Below are 19,629 nucleotides of genomic sequence, written 5' to 3'. Positions count from 1 at the left end.
TGGGAAGTAAGAATCAGCCTAAATACCCATTTGACCCCCTCCATTTGTCATGTCACTCATTTGATGTATCATCTGTGACATGCAGATACTATTTTTTCCCTCTTACCAGTAGGACTGTATTTGTCATTACTTTTTGAGTTGCAGATGATAGAAACCCAACTTAAGATATGCCTGGGTGGCTCAGCGGTTGAGCACTGCATGTGGCTTAGGATATGATCCTGGGGATCAAATCCCTGAGAAGAGCCTGCTTCTCTTCTCCCTGTCTCTCATAAATAAATAAAATATCTTTTAAAAAAGAAGAAAGAAAGAAATGCAGCTTAATCTGGCTTACAAGGGATTTTTAAACAACTTCATTGTGGTCTAATTAATATGCCATAAAATTCAACCATTTTAAGTGTATAGCTCAATGAGTTTTAGTAAATTTATAGTTTCTCAACTGTAACCATAATCTGGTTTTAGACCATTTTCATCATCCTTGAAGGGGAATTTCCTGGCTCATGGATCTGAAAATGTCAGAGTTTGGTCTATGGTCTATGGGTAATATCACCAAGACTTAGTTTCTCTTGGTTTCTTTCTTGGGCAAGCTGTTCTCCACTATGAATGACAGATGACCCCTGACAAATCATCTACCATTTTAGTAACTAGCAGAAAATGTTTACCTCTTTTCCAGTTTTTTAGCAAAGGTCTTAAGATGATAAGCCCCAAATTACCACCTTAAAAAGTGACAACTGACCTAGAATAAGTGACATGCATACCCCTAAACCATTCACTTTAGTCAAGAGCATGTGATACTCTCATCGGCCATTCTTGATGCACATGAATTCCCCAGTATCTAGATGATGGTGCTATTACCACCCAAACTATGTGGTCTGAGAGTGGAAGCTCCCAAAGGAAAATCAGGATTATCAGGGATGGGTACTAGATAGGCAATACAATAGATGTCCATTCCATAGGACAACTGATGAGAGCAATGTTGCTTCTTTCCTTTTGAATTCCTTTTAGTGGTTATCACAGTGACTTTTATAGAGCAAGTGCTCAGGAAATATCTGTAGCCTGATTACGTTTGTGCTAAAACAGAGCAGACCAAAATGAAGGCATCTGTGTTCTTTTATTTTACTGTTTGGGAAGGCTACAAAAATTAGGAAGATGACTAATATGCTTATTAGGTGATAATTTGGGGCTTATTTTGAGAAGCTATATGGGCACCTGACGGTCAAGAGAAGCTGGATGGGTATGGGAACTTAAAAACAAGTGTAACCAGACTCTTCCCCTTTCTTGTATACAGAAAATTGGCCTTTCTTAATGCCATTTTCTCAGAAGAATGACCCTACTGAATGACGTGGAATTAATTCAGTGGTATAACATAAGCTGGCAGGGAAGCTAGCAAGTGCATTGTAATTTATATTCACCAAACTTTTTTCCCCAAACTATATAAATCGTTACATATAACATAAAAACAATGAGGAATTCCAGAACCTTTGGAATAAATAATTCAGAAGTAGTATATACCTTGGAGTATACTGCCTTTAAAAAGAAACAGAGTTGAAAATTACAAATTTTCAACGTACATATTAAAAGTAAATTTTAGACTTAATTTTATAAAAGGGAAATGGTTCACAGGAAATTTTATCATCCATTGAAACTTTATTTTCCAGTGACTTTTTAAAGTTTTCTTTCTTGACAAGGAACTTCAAGAATGGCAAGATATTTCTTTCTTAACTGCAATGTGACTATTAAGATGCTGTAAAAACTTGCAAATTAGGTTGTAAATAGCAGCGATGAAAGCATTAACTCTCTTAGCCACATTTCCTAAAGTGCACTTTACATGATGCTAGAGATAGATATTAAAAAATAAACCTGAATGCTTATATAAAAAGTCCAGTTTCCTATTTTCCAAGCACAGTGGTATAATTGTAGCTCTAATTTATGGCATACTTTATAGGACTGCTGATTAATTATACAGACCTCCTGATGTTTTATATTCTTTTCAACTTTGTTTCTTTCTGCTCTTCGACCACTACAAAGAGAATATCCCTAAATCACTCATTACTAAGGTTACTTCATTTTAAGAAAGTGAATTTGCTATTAGCATCAGTTTTCTCATAGATTGCTGAAAATTGTAAGCGTTCATAATCTTCTCTGTGCCTTATTTTTGTATCTAACTCCCCACCCCAGACACACACAAGTTCACTCATTTCCAGCACAACACTTAAAAGAAAGCTTCTAATAAGGTCCTTGTCTGACTTTAAGAGTCTAACCCAATGCAAACATGCCTAACAATTCTGCATCACTTGGCCTGAGATATTGGATGCATTGACAAAGCAACAAAGCGTGCTTTGTTGGGAATAATATTAGCCAATTTAATTCTTTAAGTGATGAGATCTCCAATTTGAATAATTCACTACTGTGAATTATTTGAAAATAATTACAGCACATTTGGTTTGTTGCTTGAAATTATCAGTATTTTCGGGATTACTATATTCTTTTCATCATTCTTTTGAGTTTAACATTTACACAAAAGCCTCTTTTACTAGATTTTCCAGGAAATGTGGTATGCTGATTATTAGGGAAGGATTTGCCAGAAACTATTTTATTCATGTACAGGACAAATATGCTCAGATATTATCCTGTTCTTTTTTTTCTAATCTAAGTAGGTCATATTCACAGTCCTATGTTCTTTCAACACCCCCCTCCCATCTTTACCAAACTTTCCTTATCACTGGCATATCTAAATTACTATGTTCTGCCCCCTCGACCAAGACACCTTTAATTATAAGAGCTTTCTGCTCCTTTCTTAAGCCGTTCACTTTTTCTGTCATCGACTTCCCCTTGGAATTAGGAAAAGGTCCTTGCAGATTTTGGCTATTAAATAGGAGAGGACACATATATCAATTCCTTAAATGTTCTGTCATCATGAGAATTATTTATTGAAACCCATTACCTGTGTGACTTTATAGTTCTTTTTAGATGGTTTGTCTGAAAAGAAAAAAGACTGTTCCTTGAAAAGAAATAGCTTTCTTTTTCACATAGGGGGAAAAAAATAGTACAACAACCAGGTCCCTGTCGACATTTTTCACATGACACTTGGTTGTGTATTTGTTGAGACAAGAGTGGATTGCTACAAGGATTCGGTTTCATCCAGGAAATGTTCTCCTGTATAAAACAGACCTGAAGATACAAAGCACATACAAATAATCCCCACAGGAAAACAGTACCACCCCTCAAGTATTAACTTAAGCACATAGAATCCTTTTCTTGAGCTTATAAAAACAGTAATTACAGCTTACACACCTTCATGAATCAATGAAGGTGATATCTATGTTTACTCCAGGACAGTGGCTTCTCTTTACAGTTTTGTGACTTAAAGGTGCTTTAGGAGAACTGTAAACTTTCGAAAACAATATGCATAGTTGCATTTGCGGGGAGGTAATGTTATAATTTGCTTCTGAGTCTTAAAGAGATCTCTAACTTCCACCCACCCACCAGAAAAGGTTAGAAATCAGGGTCTTTACCCCGAAAGATATCCACCAGTGTCTCTAAAATTGTCAAGACTAAGTAAATTTTCATCCAATAAGCAATATATTTACTGTGTGCCTCTTTATATATAAAGGACTATATGAAATGATAAGGCAACAAAAAAGTATAAGACTTGGGGCCTGATGTCTGGAAATTCTTTGGATATTTGGGACAATGGGATATTGGCAGTATATGATAAATGCCATGTGAGTAGATCTGACAACTTCAAAATGTCATGAATTTGCAGTAATGGGAGCTTCCCAAAACAGTTTGATGGCCCACATTGTTGTAATGTTATAAAGGAACTTTATCTTGGGAATGTGGTTGAAATAGCTTTGTGTTTCACAAAGTAGAAGACTTGCACCTCTGTAAATACTCAGATAATCTTAGCACACGGTAGACAGACATTAAATGGTAGTGAATCACATAGGTCTTTTTCACTGCTTCTGAGTAGATCAAGGGCAGAGTCAGTTTGGTCCTAGTATGTCTGAACACATTTGAAACCGTGGGTAATACCTCTTTACCAAAGTAAAAGCAGGCTATTGGCTCAATATCCCAGCAAATAACCACACCCAACTAGAATGTAGTATGTTATGTATGTTTCTATCATATTTACTTCTATGGTTGGCATCTATGGCAAGTGATACTGATTTCTATCTATAGTATCAATATGATGTTTTCTTTATAGTAGCAATATGATATTATTTTAATTTTAAACTATGAATCACTTAAAGAAAATACCATGACTATAATGATGATAAGGATGAAGAAAACAGGGACGCCTGGGTGGCTTAGCAGTTGGACATCTGCCTTCGACTGAGGGCATGATCCCAGATCCTGGGATCGAGTCCCACAATGGGCTCCCTGTGAGGAGCCTGCTTCTTCCTCTGCCTATGTCTCTGCCTCTCTCTCTCTTTCTCTCTCTCTGTCTCTCATGAATAAATAAATACAATCTTTTTTAAAAAATAATGCCTATTAAAAAATAATGGTGAAGAAAATAATAAAAATGATCACTATGGCCAATATTTATTATGTGCTTGCTATGTGCCACCACAGTTATAAATGCTTCACAGGTATTTTCACGTGTAACTTTCTCAACAAAACCTATGAAATAGATGTATTATTATTATTATGACCTTCATTTTAGAGATTGCAAACTGGATTTCAGAGAGTTTAAGAGACATTCCAAAGTCATGTGTCTAACAAATATTAGGGCAAGGATAAAGTATCTACATGAATATGGCAGAAATTAGAAGCATACCAGGGAGTTTGGAAAATCTTGTATTAACTGAGCAGTTTCACGATCCTGAGTTTCTATGCTTCTGACAAAGCCATAAATACTAAGTGCAGTTGCTGTTCAAGGCAGGGAGGGTCTTTGAGAATTTTAGCTGTACCCTGACAATGGTGTGCTATCAATGATGTGCAGGAGGTAGGAGATTCCACTTTGATTTCCTTACTTAGAAATTTTATAAAGTTCTGAGGTGAGGGGTTCAAGCAAACAAACCATGATCTTGCAATTCCTAAAGCGTTGAGAGTTCGGTACATAATAAAATTATATGTTTTTCTAGCATGGCCAGTATTGCTATTTGTGTTATAGAAACCTCCTCTGCTTACCAAGTTACATAATCTATATAGTGGGCCTCCTTTTCTAATTAATTATTATCTTCCAGGCATTTTAGTTAGGGATAAGGGAACCTTCTATGATTACAACTTCAACTCACTTTTGCACATTCTTTACTTTTGCTTCTGTCTTCAGAAATTGTGTTCACATATTTCTCAATATTAGAAAAAGCTATTTTGACAAGCTTAATTAGAAAGCAAAAAAAAAAAAAAAAGTATCATAACCAAAGATCTAATGGCAAATTTAAGGAAAACCTCTTAAATGTGGGTTTAATGGGTTTTGCTTCTTGTTTTCTTTCTTTCTTATATCCTTCAACACCACAGGATGGCATGGTAGAAAGAGTGCAGACTTTGTAGTGAGATCTAACCTTGAAACTTCATTCTTTATTGACCACATTGCCCTTGGACATTTTAATTTACTTTCCGGATTTCATTTTTCTCATCTGAAAAATTGGGATAATAATGCTTCTCGAGATTGCTGTATGGTTTAAATGTGATAACAAGTGCAAGCATACAAGAGTACCCAATAGTATATTTTAGGTGCTTGATAAACTTCCTCAGCACCTTGCCATGCCCAACACTCAGCTTTGAGTATTTATAGCCATCCCTCCAGGTCTTTAGGTCTACTGGTCCATCTCTGCTTCTTCATTTCCAATTATTTCTAAAAACAGTTTAACTTTGCTATTGAATTATTCTTTTACTAGCTATTCTAGTGTCCTAAGATGTTGTTATATAAAATATTTTGAGTACCTTCGAGTTTAATAATAAGATTTTTCTCATTACACAAGTAATATTACTTATTATGATGCCTTGATCAAAACATAGAGATGTAGAGAGTAAAATATGGTATTGCTTTCCTGTCCCTACCCCATTCATCTTCACAGTGCCCCATAGATTTATATTGAAATTATCTCAGGTCATAAATTTCTGGAAGAAAGGAATCCTAAATCTTGTATTAATGGAGACACAGAGATCCTGCATAAATTAAAGGTAGCAATTTAAGAAACAAATTTCAGACAAACATGTCCTTTATTTCTTTCTTCCCAAAACATGTTTTTGGTGTTTTTTTGCTTACAATGTCAATAAATAAAACTTCAAAGTTATATCTGCCCAAGAAAACTATTTCCTACACTTATCCATGCATTGTGTCATGAAGAGTAGTTATAATTAACCCCGGTATTTTAACTCTGCGATCTAAATACTCATCTGTACCTGAGAGGATCCCTTCCAGGTTATTTTACAGAGCTTTTAAAACTATTGTTCAGAAGAAGTTAGACTTGGATCAAACCAGGTTAAGCAAACACAAGTTATTTTCTCTTTTGAACAGTGCTGGAGGCAAGGGCAATAGGCTCTGAACTGCTGGTTGTTCTTCAAGCAGACTGAAATACACAGGTTGTTCAGTGGTTTATTAAACTCAAATCTTACGACAGAAAGCAAATTATCTCTAAGGGAACTTTGTCACCAAGGTGTCTGGTCAATAGCAATGTCTATTGCTGCCGCAGACACTATACAGAAAGATCAATGACAGGTTGGCCTGAAACTGCCCTTGAAGTAAGTATCTTCCCACTGACCTTCATTTAAATTTGTAATCGGAAACATCATCTTTTCTCAAGATGGGCAGAAAAGCCATCTTTTAGTGCTCTCAATTGACTCTTTATAAACTGCACATTACCACAAAGCAATCTTTCTTTCTATAAATCAGGATAATCCCATCTCTCCAATTAGGCTGAGAATTTCCATGTATCTTTCAAATTTCAATATGTAAACTCCGGCAAATCACAGTTAAAAACTATATTGGCCAGGGTTCTCCTGAGAAAGAACCAACAGAATATATAAGAAAATATTTATTATAGGAATACTCATATGACTGTAGAGGCCCAGAAGTCCCATGATGTGCTGTCTGCAAGCTGAAGATCTAGGAAAGCCAGTGGTATGATTTAGAGTGATTCCCAGGGTGTGTAAACCAATGGAGTTAGATGAGTGTAACTCGTAACCTGAGTGCAAAGGTCCAAGAACCAGGGACGCTACCATCCAAAGCCAGAGAAGATGGGTATCCTAGTTCAGAGAAAGCGAATTCACCCTTCCTTCTTTTCACTCTCTGCAAGCCCTCACAGGACTGGATGATATTCATCAGCATTGGTGAGGGCAATCTTCTTTACTTAGTCTACCAACTCCAATGCTAAGCTCTTTCAGCAACACCTTCAAGACTCAGAGAAATAATTTTTTACCAGCTATTTGAACATCCCTTAGCTCAGTCAAGCTGACACATATAGTTAACAATTACCAAAGCAAAAATGACTTTGAATTTTGTTAAGTAAATAACCAAATTCAAACCAAAGCAAGTGTTTGGTTTGTTTGTTTGTTTGTTTGTTTTTCCTTAAGAGCAGAGTTTTGGTGTTTGTTTTGTTTTGTTTTTTTGCCATTGCTTACAGCACAACAATGCCAGTTCCTCTTCTAGGCTTTTCTTAGTTCTCAACTGGCACAAAGCCAGGAATAGCTTTGACTATTAGACTTAGACTCTACCAAGTCTAAATGTCTATGCCTCTATTGGTCACAGGCTAATTCTGAAGTTGATAGGTTGAATATACAAGTCTTTGTCTCTTCATTGCCACTTCTCCACTCCTTCAAAATTTTGACTATTTCATTGGTGTTGTATTCTAAGACTGTGTTGTATTGCTATTGCCTGAAGGACAAGTAAAGACACTGTCTTTCTCAGCTTCGGCTTCCATAAAGAAGTACTTAGAAAACTGTATGTTGCCATTTTGGTATAGGCCTCCTCTATCTAATTTTGGCTATAATATTAATATCAAAATAAATATTAATTGGCCACAGTAATGACAGCCAAGAAAGGATTGAATGGAAGATCTACTTTAATCCAACAAATTAGAAAGGAAGAAAAAAAAATTGCAAGTAGGCCCTAATTTTGTTTTCCTGTTGGACTTTTTATACTTTATTCTTATTATTTTTAAAGATTTTATTTATTTTTTCATGAGCGACACAGAAAGAGAAAGAGAGAGAGGCAGAGACACAGGCAGAGGGAGAAGCAGACTCCCCGCAAGGAGCTCGATGTGGGACTCAATCCCAGATCCTGAGATTGCACCTTGAGCCAAAGGCAGAAGCTCAACCATTGAGCCACGCAGGCATCCCAAGACTTTTTATAGTTTAATACATTATCCATTACCACACCAGAACATTCCTTCATACTCCACATTTGATTGTTAATATACCACCTAAAGAGCAATAATTTCCAGTTTTTTAAAATGTAACTACTTTTGGAACACAGGACCTGGCCCCACGAAGAAGGAAAGGTTATTGATGAGCATCATCAATGGTGCCAGGCCTGTGGAATCAGACCCATTCCTCTGCATTATGCCCCTTCCCCATTCTCTAAGGACTGGAAAGTAGGCTTTGAAGCTGCTAGATCAACCCGGAACAACAATCATGAGACTTGTAATTGAATTTGGATGAAGTCAAACTAGATTCAGGTGGGCCCTAATTCAGTTACTGGTGTCCTTCTAAGAAGAGGGAAACTTGGATAAAGACATGTGCACAGAGGGAAGACAATGTCAAGAGACACATAGGAAAAACACTATGTGATGATAGAAACAAGAATTCAAGTGATGTGTCTATAAACCAAGGACCAATGATTGTTACCAGAAGTTAAGAGAAAGGCAAAGAAACATTCTCCCTCTGAGACTCCAAAAACAACGAATTCTTCCAGCACTTTGACTTCAGATTTCCAGTCTCCAGAACTACTGAATAATAAATTCTTGCTGTTTTAAGCTATCCAGTTTGTGGCACCTTGTTATGGCAGCCTTAGAAAACTAGGGCTGTTCCCTAGTTCCTGTTCCCCTTCCTATTCCATTGCTATGGTCTCTTAGTGAGGTATGCCTGAGGTGGGGAGAATCCAGGAGGAAGGAAAATGTGGCCCATAGCCTAAAGGCTACCGAGAAGCCGTGTTCCATTTACTCAGCACAGATTAATGGTTAAAAACCATCTAAAATGATCTCAAAAGCCCACAGGAATAGGGTAGAGACATTGATAAGCTCTTGGAGCCAGGGTAGGAGCTAGAAAGTCTACTGGCTGCTTAAAGGAGGTATTGCTTCTCCTCTCCAGCTGATTGGTGCCCTACAGGGCTGTGTTATGATACTATCCTATTTTCCCATTTGTCACAACTAGCCAGGAATGAGTTTTTACATGAAATCTTCCAATTATTTGCATTAGAAGACAACTCAATGCAGAATAAAGTGTACACATTTGTAGCTAGGCAGTCCTTCCTCTGATTTTATAAGGGCCTGGTTAACACGTGCCTCACCTTGTGTAGTATCTCATAAGGTAGAGTGACCCCTGGTTTGGGGAGTCTGACTTAATTGCCCTCATTCTAGTACATCACTGGTTGCCTCTGGGGTCACGAGTCCTGTGACATCTGTACCATGCTGCCAGTGTGCTTGAGTTGAGAAGTAGCAGTACTTAGATTAACCATGTCTGAAGTTTTAGAATATATTTTAGGCCTCCAGGAGTGTTAACCTCTTTTGTAATACATAAATCTATGCTTTCATGTTCAGGCTGTTAAATGGCAAGCATGTTTTCTGGAACTCCTCAGGTATAAGAGAAAGGAGAAGCCTGTTAGGACCCTTTGAGGTTTTTAAAGTGATTTATGTTGTCCCTGATCTAACACTATTAAAGGTGGTTTAAAAGTGTACTGGTTTCTGGGCAGCCTGGGTGGCTCAGAGGTTTAGTGCCTCTTTCAGCCCAGGGCATGATCCTGGAGTCCCAGGATTGAGTCCCATGTCGGGCTCCTTGCATGGGGCTTGTTTCTCCCTCTGCCTCTCTCTCTCTCTCTCTCTCTCTCTCTCTCTCTCTCTCTCTGTCTCATGAATAAATAAATAAAATCTTTTTTTTAAAAAGTGTACTGGTTTCTAAGGATGGTTTCTAAAGTGTACTCCATAGAGTCTTACTTATAAGGGAAGTGTTTCCAGACAGGTGAGGATGCACTACTTCTGTCACCTGTAGTTGGGCTTCCATGCAGAACTGCTCACAGAATCATAGGGATAACCCTTCTCTTTAGGGTGATAGAATATTGTGGAGTTGGCAGCTTTTGTCATCTGTTCCTAAAGCCCCCAAAGAAGAAAGATCAGCATTTTTAAAGGTCCAGTGTCCCCAGACTGGTTTTGATTAATAGGACTGACAAGGTCAGCTCTTCAATGGCTATAACCCAGAGCCTCATATTAAGAAAGAAAGATTCAATTTATCTCGTAATTCCAGATAGGTTCCTATCCTCTATGGATCTGAAATCTCTAAATGAAATGGAGGAATAACTGCTTCTGTATGCAATGGGCAATTTACTATGTTGTGAATTAGATGACCTTTTTTTCATGTGGGAGAAATTAAGTCCTATGTCACACCTTTATTTTTACTACTTGCTGCTTTATCATTTTTGACTCTTCTCTGATAATATCAATGATTTAAAAAGAGCCTACAGGTAGGTCAGAGCTAACCTATTCTAAGCCAAGAACAGATTTACATTTTCAATTCCTTTTATCTAACTCGATCACTATTCATGAGTATTAGAAGGAGCTCAAAGTTCAATATCAAGCTAATAGCTACAGGTCAGTCAACAGTCTGAAACAGAAAAACTAAAATGAAATGGAAACTTTGAAATCTCATTAAGAAACAAATGTGAAAATACAAGTATACTTCAATGGGATTCAGGCACTAGGTTCATGGGAAAAAGTGAATGTAGAAATATTGGTTGAACAACTTTTTCTAAGTTGGGACTGACTCCAAAATGAAATGAAGCAAGTATCTAAATAATAGTGTTGAGTTATATTTCAAAAGTTCCTTGAGTTAGTCAAAATTAGCACCCCAAGGATAAATGCTAGCTTTATAATAATTCCTCACCTACAAAAATCCCATAAATTCAAAGCAACAAGTCATTGTAAACTTGGCCTTTAATCAATAGAAATAAATAGCCAAAAGTATATGGCACAGCTGTGTATAAAGGAAGATCAGGTCACTTTTTCAGACCCATAAATCCATAGTCATTCCTCTGTAATTGAGTTAATCAGTCTTTTGAGTTCTTTAGAGGTAGCCATCAAAGAATTATGTGGAGGACTCATGTCTCCTCTCCACTTTCACTACCTCTATCTCCTGAACAAGTTCACTAATTTCTTTCTTTTTTTTTTTAAGATTTTTTTTTTTTAAGATTTATTCATGAGAGAGAGAGAGAGAGAGGCAGAGACTCAGGCAGAGGGAGAAGCAGGCTCTCTGCAGGAGCCCGATGTGGGACTCGATCCCAGACCCTGGGATCACTCCCTGAGTCAATGGCAGACACTCAACTGCTGAGCCACCCAGGCATCCCATGTTCACTAATTTCTCTAAAATATTGGGCTCTTCCAGTTCCAAGAGATTAAAACTAAATCTCTAGTATCTTAAATCATTGCCTTATGTAACTGAGGCATCCAAAGGAGACTGCTGGCTTAGCCATGGACAGAAACAGGCTCAAAGAGATCATAGTTCTCTTCTGTCTCCTGGGCTCTGCTTGTTTTTGATTAGTTTCTTTAAGGCATGCTTTCTATGGAAAGTACGACAACTGCTAGCAGTTCTAGATTTCCATCTCCAAATGTGATAATAAATAGAAAGAGATTGTTTCCTCAAATAGTTCCTGGTTTTGGTAGCATGCCTACCCCTAAACCAATCACTGCAGACAGGGGAATCGAATCTCCTGATTGGCCAGGTCTTGGTCCTTGCCTTTCTTTATTCTAGAAATAGCATGAGAAATAGATTCCCCACAGGCAAAAATAATGCCCTTTCTAATATGCATTTATAGAAATGTATGCATTATGTATGATACATAACACACTGACGTCATTTCTAGGTATGTAATTATTGAAGGTCGTTCTGTTTTGTGTAAGCCTGGTGTACAGGAGGTATTTAGTAGCTATGAATAAATGAGTCCAATTTTTCATCCTGCTTCTATAACTACTTAATGTTACCCATATGCTTCATTAAGCATAATAATGTGTAATAGGATTTCAGACGGGCAAAACTACTTGGTAGTAGTCTTAACCTTAAGAGAGTCTTTTATTAATATCTAAAATAATAGATTTAGGAGGATACAGAACTTTAGTTAATAGAATATTTGGCTAATGCACTTATATTGTGACTTTCATGTGCTAGGCACTGGTCTCAGCAGTGCATATCTTTACAATACCTTGTGAGATATAGTTACTTTTATTATTCCATTATCTCAAATAAGGAAATTTACATGCAAAGATATTACTCACACAGGTTATAAGTGGCACAAGTCTGATTTGTGGCTAGATAGTATAGTTCCAGAGTTTGTTCCTTTTTTTTTTTTTTTTAAGATTCATTTATTTATTTGAGAGAGAGAGAGCATATCAGCAAGGGGAGGGGCAGACAGAGGTAGACAGATTCCCTGCCAAGTGTGGAGCCTAACAGAGGACTCAGTCTCACAACCCTGAGATCATGACCTGAGCTAAAACCAAGAGTTGGACACCCAAACAACTGAGCCCCCAGGCACCCCCAGAGTTTATGTTCTTAATCAGTTCATTATATTGTTTGGAAAAGAAATTGGTTGGATTTCACAAAGCCCCATGTATAACATTGGATTGTACCTAGGAAAAATAAACAGCAATGTGATGTAATTTAATGACAGCTGCTAAAACTTTTACAGATTATCTCCCTCACTCACCTTTTCTATTGTCTGAAATTCGAGGCTTGGAGCCCTAGCTCTTATCTCTTTGTTAAAAAAAAAATTAAAAATGGGAAGATTAAAACACTTAACCAATGGCAGGCACTGAAATCTTAAAAATCCGTAGTACAACAGTTTGTAAAATTACCCTGTCATTTCACAAAGCTTAAAGGAAATTGGGTAAGGAAGCTTTGAGGGTAAGGGGCAAGGAGAGCCTTGAGGGAGATTGTGTAGAGCTAGCTGGGTCCCACAGCAGGGTAGCAACAATATTTTGAGTGCCTTTTGTGCAATGTATATACCATCATTAAAGATACAGGAATGGGAATGACAGTGGGAAATAAGAAAAACATTTATACAGCACTTTACAATCAAAAGAACCTTTCACCTGTCTTATCTCAATGTAGAAGATAATCATCAGTGAGATTAAAAGAATAAAAACTGATGTAGACCAGTAGCTCTCTACTGTGGATGATTTTGCCACCAGGAAACATTTGGCCATATTTGGAGATATTTTTGATTGTCACAACTTGGGAAGAGAGGCAGAATTAATGGAATCCAGTGTGCAAGGGACAGAGATGCTGTTAAATACCCTCACATGACAAGAATTATATGGTGCAAAATGTCAGTAGTGCCAAGGCTGAGAAATCCTGCCTTAGGGCAGAAGTAATTAGGCCAGGTCATAGCAAGTATCAGAGTCAAGGCTAATAGCGGTCATCTGATGACAAACCCATTACTTGTTTCCTTATTCATATCCTGTTGGTATTAAACAGTATGATACAGGTAATGGCTTTAGATTTTGGAAATTACAATACCACTTTAAATGGTATAAACTATTAAAAGGTCTTTGTGCTTTGAAAGAGTCAGTTCACCTCTTAGTATTTAATATACCCCAAACCTATATTACCTCACGGAAAATCACTCCATTTACAAAACACAAATGTCACCTTCCTTACTAGGTTTTCATATGCCAACATTTTACAATTTCCAGAGAATTATTTTATAAATAAGAATATGATTAACTCCTCTAAAATTATTTTTGAGATTATTAAGGGAATTAGGATTTAATCACCGTGCTATTTTTATCAGTACATCTGCTCTTGGGCTAACAGGGTATCACATGGTCTTTATTGAGCAACTGTTATATGTGTATTATGGTGTGAATGAGCAAAGAACCTCCTTGTATGCATCTTATGTACTTATTTGGGAGGACTCAGTTAATCTGTGTATTGAGCTCAGATTGTCAGACGCAATAGTTGGAGAGTAAAAAGTAGACTGATTTAATTACTATATTAAGAGAAACTATGTTCAGAGAATGTTGTCCAATTGTCCCCATAGTGCACAAATAACTAAATAAGAGGACACAGTTTTAAAGATGAAAAAATAGCAACAACAAAACTACTACCTAATAAATACCAGGAAATGTGCTAGAAATCTCACTGACCTTATCTTACCTGATTCTTACTAACAACTTACCCAATTGGTATTGTTAGCTCAATTTCATAGATGAGGAAACTAAAACTTAGAAAGTTAAGCAGATTGCCTCTGACCACACAGCTGGAGCTAACAGAACAGGAATTTGAACACCCATCCCTCTGACTCTAATACCCTTTGTAGAGTTCTTACAACTTCATACCTTCTCATCAGCCTGAGTCAAAGAATCTGGAATGAGTCATCAGGAAATCCTACAGATTTCTACAGCTTCTCCATCCCAAAGAGCCTTCATGGAAAGTATATACAGCATTTGCAAAACAGCATATTTAAATTTTCACCTGTGGTTTTAAAATGATTACCCAAAAATTCTATTAAGCAAAGCTATGACCACCCTAGACCCCTTGTTTCAAATATTTGTGAAATATTCTGTTAAGACTATCACTAGTGCTCAGTGGTTTAGCCACTCTGAATTCCTAAAGCATGTTATTGATTTTTCTCTTAGGATATTTATTTACTTATTCACTCAGTCATTTAGCAGATACTTACAGGGCATCAACTATATGTCATCTAGGTACTAGTTCCTGGAGATTAAGTAATAAGATAAACACAGTCTGTGTCCTCAGAAAAGCTCATACACCATGTGGTAAGAGACCTAAGAATTAAGCAGAACTTCTAGATTGTGTTTGATAGGAAAAAATAAAATGGCTGCAAGAAAAGAGAATAACAAAATTAAAAACCCACTTTAAAAATATGAGTCATAAAAAAATTAAAATAAAAAAATAAAAACATGAGTCATAAGAAAAACACTGCCTCCAAGGTGAGGTCCTGAGAAGGTGAGAAGATGGTAGCTGTGTCCTGATGTCAGGGCAGACAGAAGAGCAGATAGAAAGGCCCTGAAGTGGAAATGTGTCCCAACACTATAGGGACTTGCAGAAGGCCAGTGTAACTCCAGTCCATTGGAGGGTAGAAGATTTGAATGAAATCAAGTAGGCAAGAGAAAGGCAAAGATCAGATCGATCAGGCCTGGTAGGTTCTAGAACAGAATTTATTGAGGACAGTGGGTTACAGAGAGGCCAGGTGGGGTACCTGATAGGCCAGGTGAGAAGGGGAGAGCAGAAGACAGAGAATGAGGTGGGTAAATATAAAGGATATAGCAGAGGTTCAGCAGACAATAATCCTAAATGATCCATCTGGGTACATTTTTTATTTCTCTGTCTGGTGTCCAAGCCAGGCTCACATCCTACTCATCTCTATACCTTCCTCTTCTGCTATAGTCATGTTGAAAACAGGGTCCTCAGGAATCCTCCCATTCCAGTTTCGTGTCTGTCAGTGCAAGTGTTTCCTTACTACTATCTAAGTAGTAGATACTTATCCCTAATTATGGGCCCTGAGATATGCCATCCACATTTGCTATTCTGCCAAAGTCATACTATGTCACAGGATATTTTAATTTTTTTAATTCACTTCTTGTATCTCATTAAAAATGTATTATCTGACATATGTCAGAAATAAATATACTTAGTAATCACTAATTTAATTTAAGTCACCAGTCTAGAAGAAAACATCTTCTGGGATGCCTGGGTGGCTTAGTAGTTGAGTGTCTGTCTTCTGCTCAGGGTGTGATCCTGGAGTCCCAGAATCAAGTCCCACATCGGGCCCCTTGCATGAATCCTGCTTCTTCGCCCTCTACCTATGTCTCTGCCTCTCTCTGTGTCTCTCATGAATAAATAAATTTAAAAAAATCTTTGATGAAAATTTGTCAAGTGGTGAGCCAAGAGACTTTTTTCTCATACTCAGCAGTGTTAAGATCAATGGTGATCAACAATGCATAATCTGGTTAGAGCCACCAAAGACAGAGGATGGTTACAATCTATTAGTATTTCCAATATTTATGCCAACAGAATGTTGAGACCATTTTAGCAAGAAAAGTGTTAAAAGTCCTAAATAAGTTACACGTCCTAATTATAATTATGTGTATACAGACAAATGCCCTAAATAAAGATGAGACTGTTGGTAATATAACCATGATTTATACTTTGAAGGATGACAGAATGAGAGATACCATTTTCAATTAGTTATATGTGATAAACTTACCATTTTGGTGTATTTGTTTTAATTTCAGAATTACCATTTCTGAAGATGGAAGCCTCAGAATTGTCAATGTGACAAAGTCAGATGCTGGAAGTTATACCTGTATAGCTACTAACCATTTTGGAACTGCTAGCAGTACTGGAAACTTGGTAGTAAAAGGTAATGACTAACCCAGAGAACACATACATTGATATACATGTCCTTATTTCTAATAATGCAATCTATAGAAGTGGCATAATTCATATTAATATGTAGAGATATCACTGTATTGCTAAATTAATACATCATGCCAAACATTATATGATTAATGATTCTTAGAGAACTGTTGGTAATGAATATGATTGAAAGGCTATCTTATTTCAGAATCATCCAATACAATTTTGAGAATTACAGCCATTGTATCTATTATACTATTGTAACTAATGTTATCTTCAATCCTTTAATTAAATTTCTTTCAAGTCTCTGTAGATTTGAAATTCATGCCTAGGAACACTGTGCTAACAAATTAAAAACCCATGACTCGAATACTATTTTTAGAAAACATTGTTTAAACAGTGACATTGGCTATTTTTAAAAGAGCTGCCCTGGTTAGTCAGAGATATGGATATGGATTATTACACCAATAAAGGGATTTGATCACCTCTGTGCTTTGCTTTAGTCACCCTGCCAACCTTTTCAGTTTTAAGGAAATAAAATTTTCCACATGCCTTAGTCTGGGTGCTTTATAGTATAAGACAGAAATTCCTTTATTGCCCTTAGCCAGCACATGATGTGAGTCTGTTCTAACACCAGGTTGATGGGATGGGTTGAAAGTACTAAATTGCAAAGGATGAGATTTTAATTTACATTTTATTTGCATTTCTATTACTTTCTCTCTTATCAAGTCATAGAATTTTTGAGTTGAAGGGATCTTGGCAATGGATGATCTGACTGAGGAAGATAAGACTCAGGTTGGTGACTTTCTCAAGGTCACCAGGAGTGGAGAAAAGGATATTAACCCAGAAATCCTGATTGTGCATTCTGCTTGATTCTGTTTACTACACCAGGAAATCTTTTAAATTCAGCTTTATTTTTCTATAATAGATTTTTATAAAATAGATATTTTCCTATAACTGATAGAGATTGGTCACATCATATTATTTCCTTCTTGCCAATTTGTAGCTCCCTCTGTGAAGTAAGATAGCCTAAGAAAAATAAACACCACCTATCTATTTTATCTATCTCAATTTCATTTTAAAGGAGAAAGCCAAAAATTACCTAATTGCATATTTGGGGGTCATTGGAAGGTAGAAAAATACTACCATTTGGGTAAGCCTTTTTATTATAAATATCTATGCATATTAAAAAACTGGAAGGCCAAGAGTCAGAAATAAATCTGTATTTAGGTTAACTCCACTATTTCAGTCTGTTAATGAATCATTCAGAGCAGTAGCATGGGCATAGGACTATATGCTCTTTCTATTTCACAAGGCAGAGGAAAAAAAAGAGGTTAGATAATATTTTAAAATCAAAATTTCAACCAGAAGTCTTTGCTAATGTATGGCTTTCTCACCTGCAAAACGAAGCAATGATCAGCTAGCACCGGAAGAAATCCCAAGGTTTCAGAGCTGGTTAATGGCAGAACTGGTACCTAATTATAGATTATTTGCTAGTTATGGAAATAGAAGAGAATACTAGGCACCAGCCCTAAGTAATGATTAAGAGACTGACCTTAGAGGCAGAAAGATCTGGCTTTGAATCTCATTTCTCTCACTAGCTTGTGACCTTGGACTACATAATTAACCTGTGTGGGGATAATAGCATGCCAACTTCTTAGGGTTGTTCTGATGACCATGATAACCCATGTTAAGTGTTTAGCACAGTGCCTGGCACTTAGGGAATATTAGTAGTTGTTTTGTTGTTATTGGTTATATTTTAGTAAAATGGCTATACAGACATTCTAAATCTTACTGATACGAACATTTATGAAGTTGCCACCACCAACTCTATTACAGTAATAAACAAAGAGGAGTGAGCCTGCCACAAAAAAATGCCTGAGAGTGTGAAAGATTACAAACACCTAAGCCTAGAAACCGTTTTTTGCTTTTCTATGTTGCTGACAGTGGGATATTTTTACATGTAGTTACAAGTTCTGCCCTGTGTTTGATCAGCATCCTTTTCATAAGCCTTGATTTCCATAGCTCTCAAAATAGTAGACAGAGGGGCACCTGTGTGGTTCAGTCGCTTAAGTGGCCAAGTCTTGATTCAGCTCAGATTGTGATCTCAGGGATGTGGGATAGAGCCTCACATAGGGAGGGCTCTGCACTGAGCTGAGTGTGGATCCTGTTTGGGATTCTCCCTCTCTTCTTCCTCTGCCCCCTGCCCACATACTCACCTACCCCTCTTTCATGCATGCTCTCTTACTCAAATAAATAAATAAATAAATAAATAAATAAATAAATAAATAAATAATTTTTAAAAGATAGTGGACAGAAAGGAATATCCTCTAATTCCCATCAGAGCTCATATCCCAGCAGTACAACCAGTCCCAGGATCAACCATCTAGATGATTCTCTGCAACTTGTCTTGTACTGAATGATGGCAAACAACTTGCCATACACCAATTATGAAATATGCCATGTTCACCCCAAGTTTTAAGTGGATGGATAAATGTAGCTAAGGATAGGAACTTCAACCTATTTTAAGAGATATGTAGCTAAGGTAGGAACTTCAACCTATTTTAAGAGATTAAATGCTTTATTATTAGACTTCTGGTAAAATGTAGATGGTGATTATCCAAGTATGGAATAAGAGATTTTGGTAGTTCATAATTTAACTGTTTTTTTCTTAATTTTAGTAATTTATTTGCTTCTTACAATGTGTATTAGGAAAATTCTCATTTTCTATACATGGCAATGATTTAAATAAACTTTATTTATTTATTTATTTATTTATTTATTTATTTATTTATTTATTTATTTATTTTTAAGATTTTATTTATTTATTCATGAGAGACAGAGAGAGAGACCGAGACATAAGCAGAAGGAGAAGCAGGCTCCATGCAGGGAGCCCGATGTAGGACTCCATCCCGGGACTCTAGGATCATGCCCTGAGCTGAAGGCAGATGCTTAACTGCTGAGCCACCCAGTCGTCCCTAAGTAATCTCCTTTTAAAACATATTTAAGTACAGAAGTACATCAGTATAAAGAAAAATATTAAATATGTATTATTATTATGAGAGGATATGCAAAATCATAAGGATGAGATATGAAGATTAG

General features: G+C 36.7%; 1 protein-coding gene and 1 long non-coding RNA gene across 24 annotated transcripts in view; one reads left to right on the top strand and one right to left on the bottom strand.

The window, feature by feature from the left end:
• CNTN4 (contactin 4) overlaps positions 1 to 19,629 on the top strand; it is a 916,127-nt gene that overhangs the window by 827,209 nt on the left and 69,289 nt on the right. For all 13 annotated transcript variants that reach the window (XM_038565823.1, XM_038565822.1, XM_038565816.1 and 10 more), the window contains one exon: positions 16,404 to 16,531. In XM_038565823.1, coding sequence (XP_038421751.1) covers positions 16,404 to 16,531 — 128 coding nt within the window. The remainder of the gene's footprint in view (positions 1 to 16,403; positions 16,532 to 19,629) is intronic.
• Positions 1 to 19,629, bottom strand: part of LOC102153282 — a 172,003-nt gene that overhangs the window by 128,438 nt on the left and 23,936 nt on the right. The gene's annotated exons all lie outside the window — the stretch shown is intronic.

This window comes from Canis lupus, chromosome 20 (assembly GCF_011100685.1).
Source record: "Canis lupus familiaris isolate Mischka breed German Shepherd chromosome 20, alternate assembly UU_Cfam_GSD_1.0, whole genome shotgun sequence".
Taxonomy (NCBI): Eukaryota; Metazoa; Chordata; class Mammalia; order Carnivora; family Canidae; genus Canis; species Canis lupus.
Note: the sequence above shows the minus strand (reverse complement) of the source record. Positions and strands in the feature narration are given on the sequence as shown.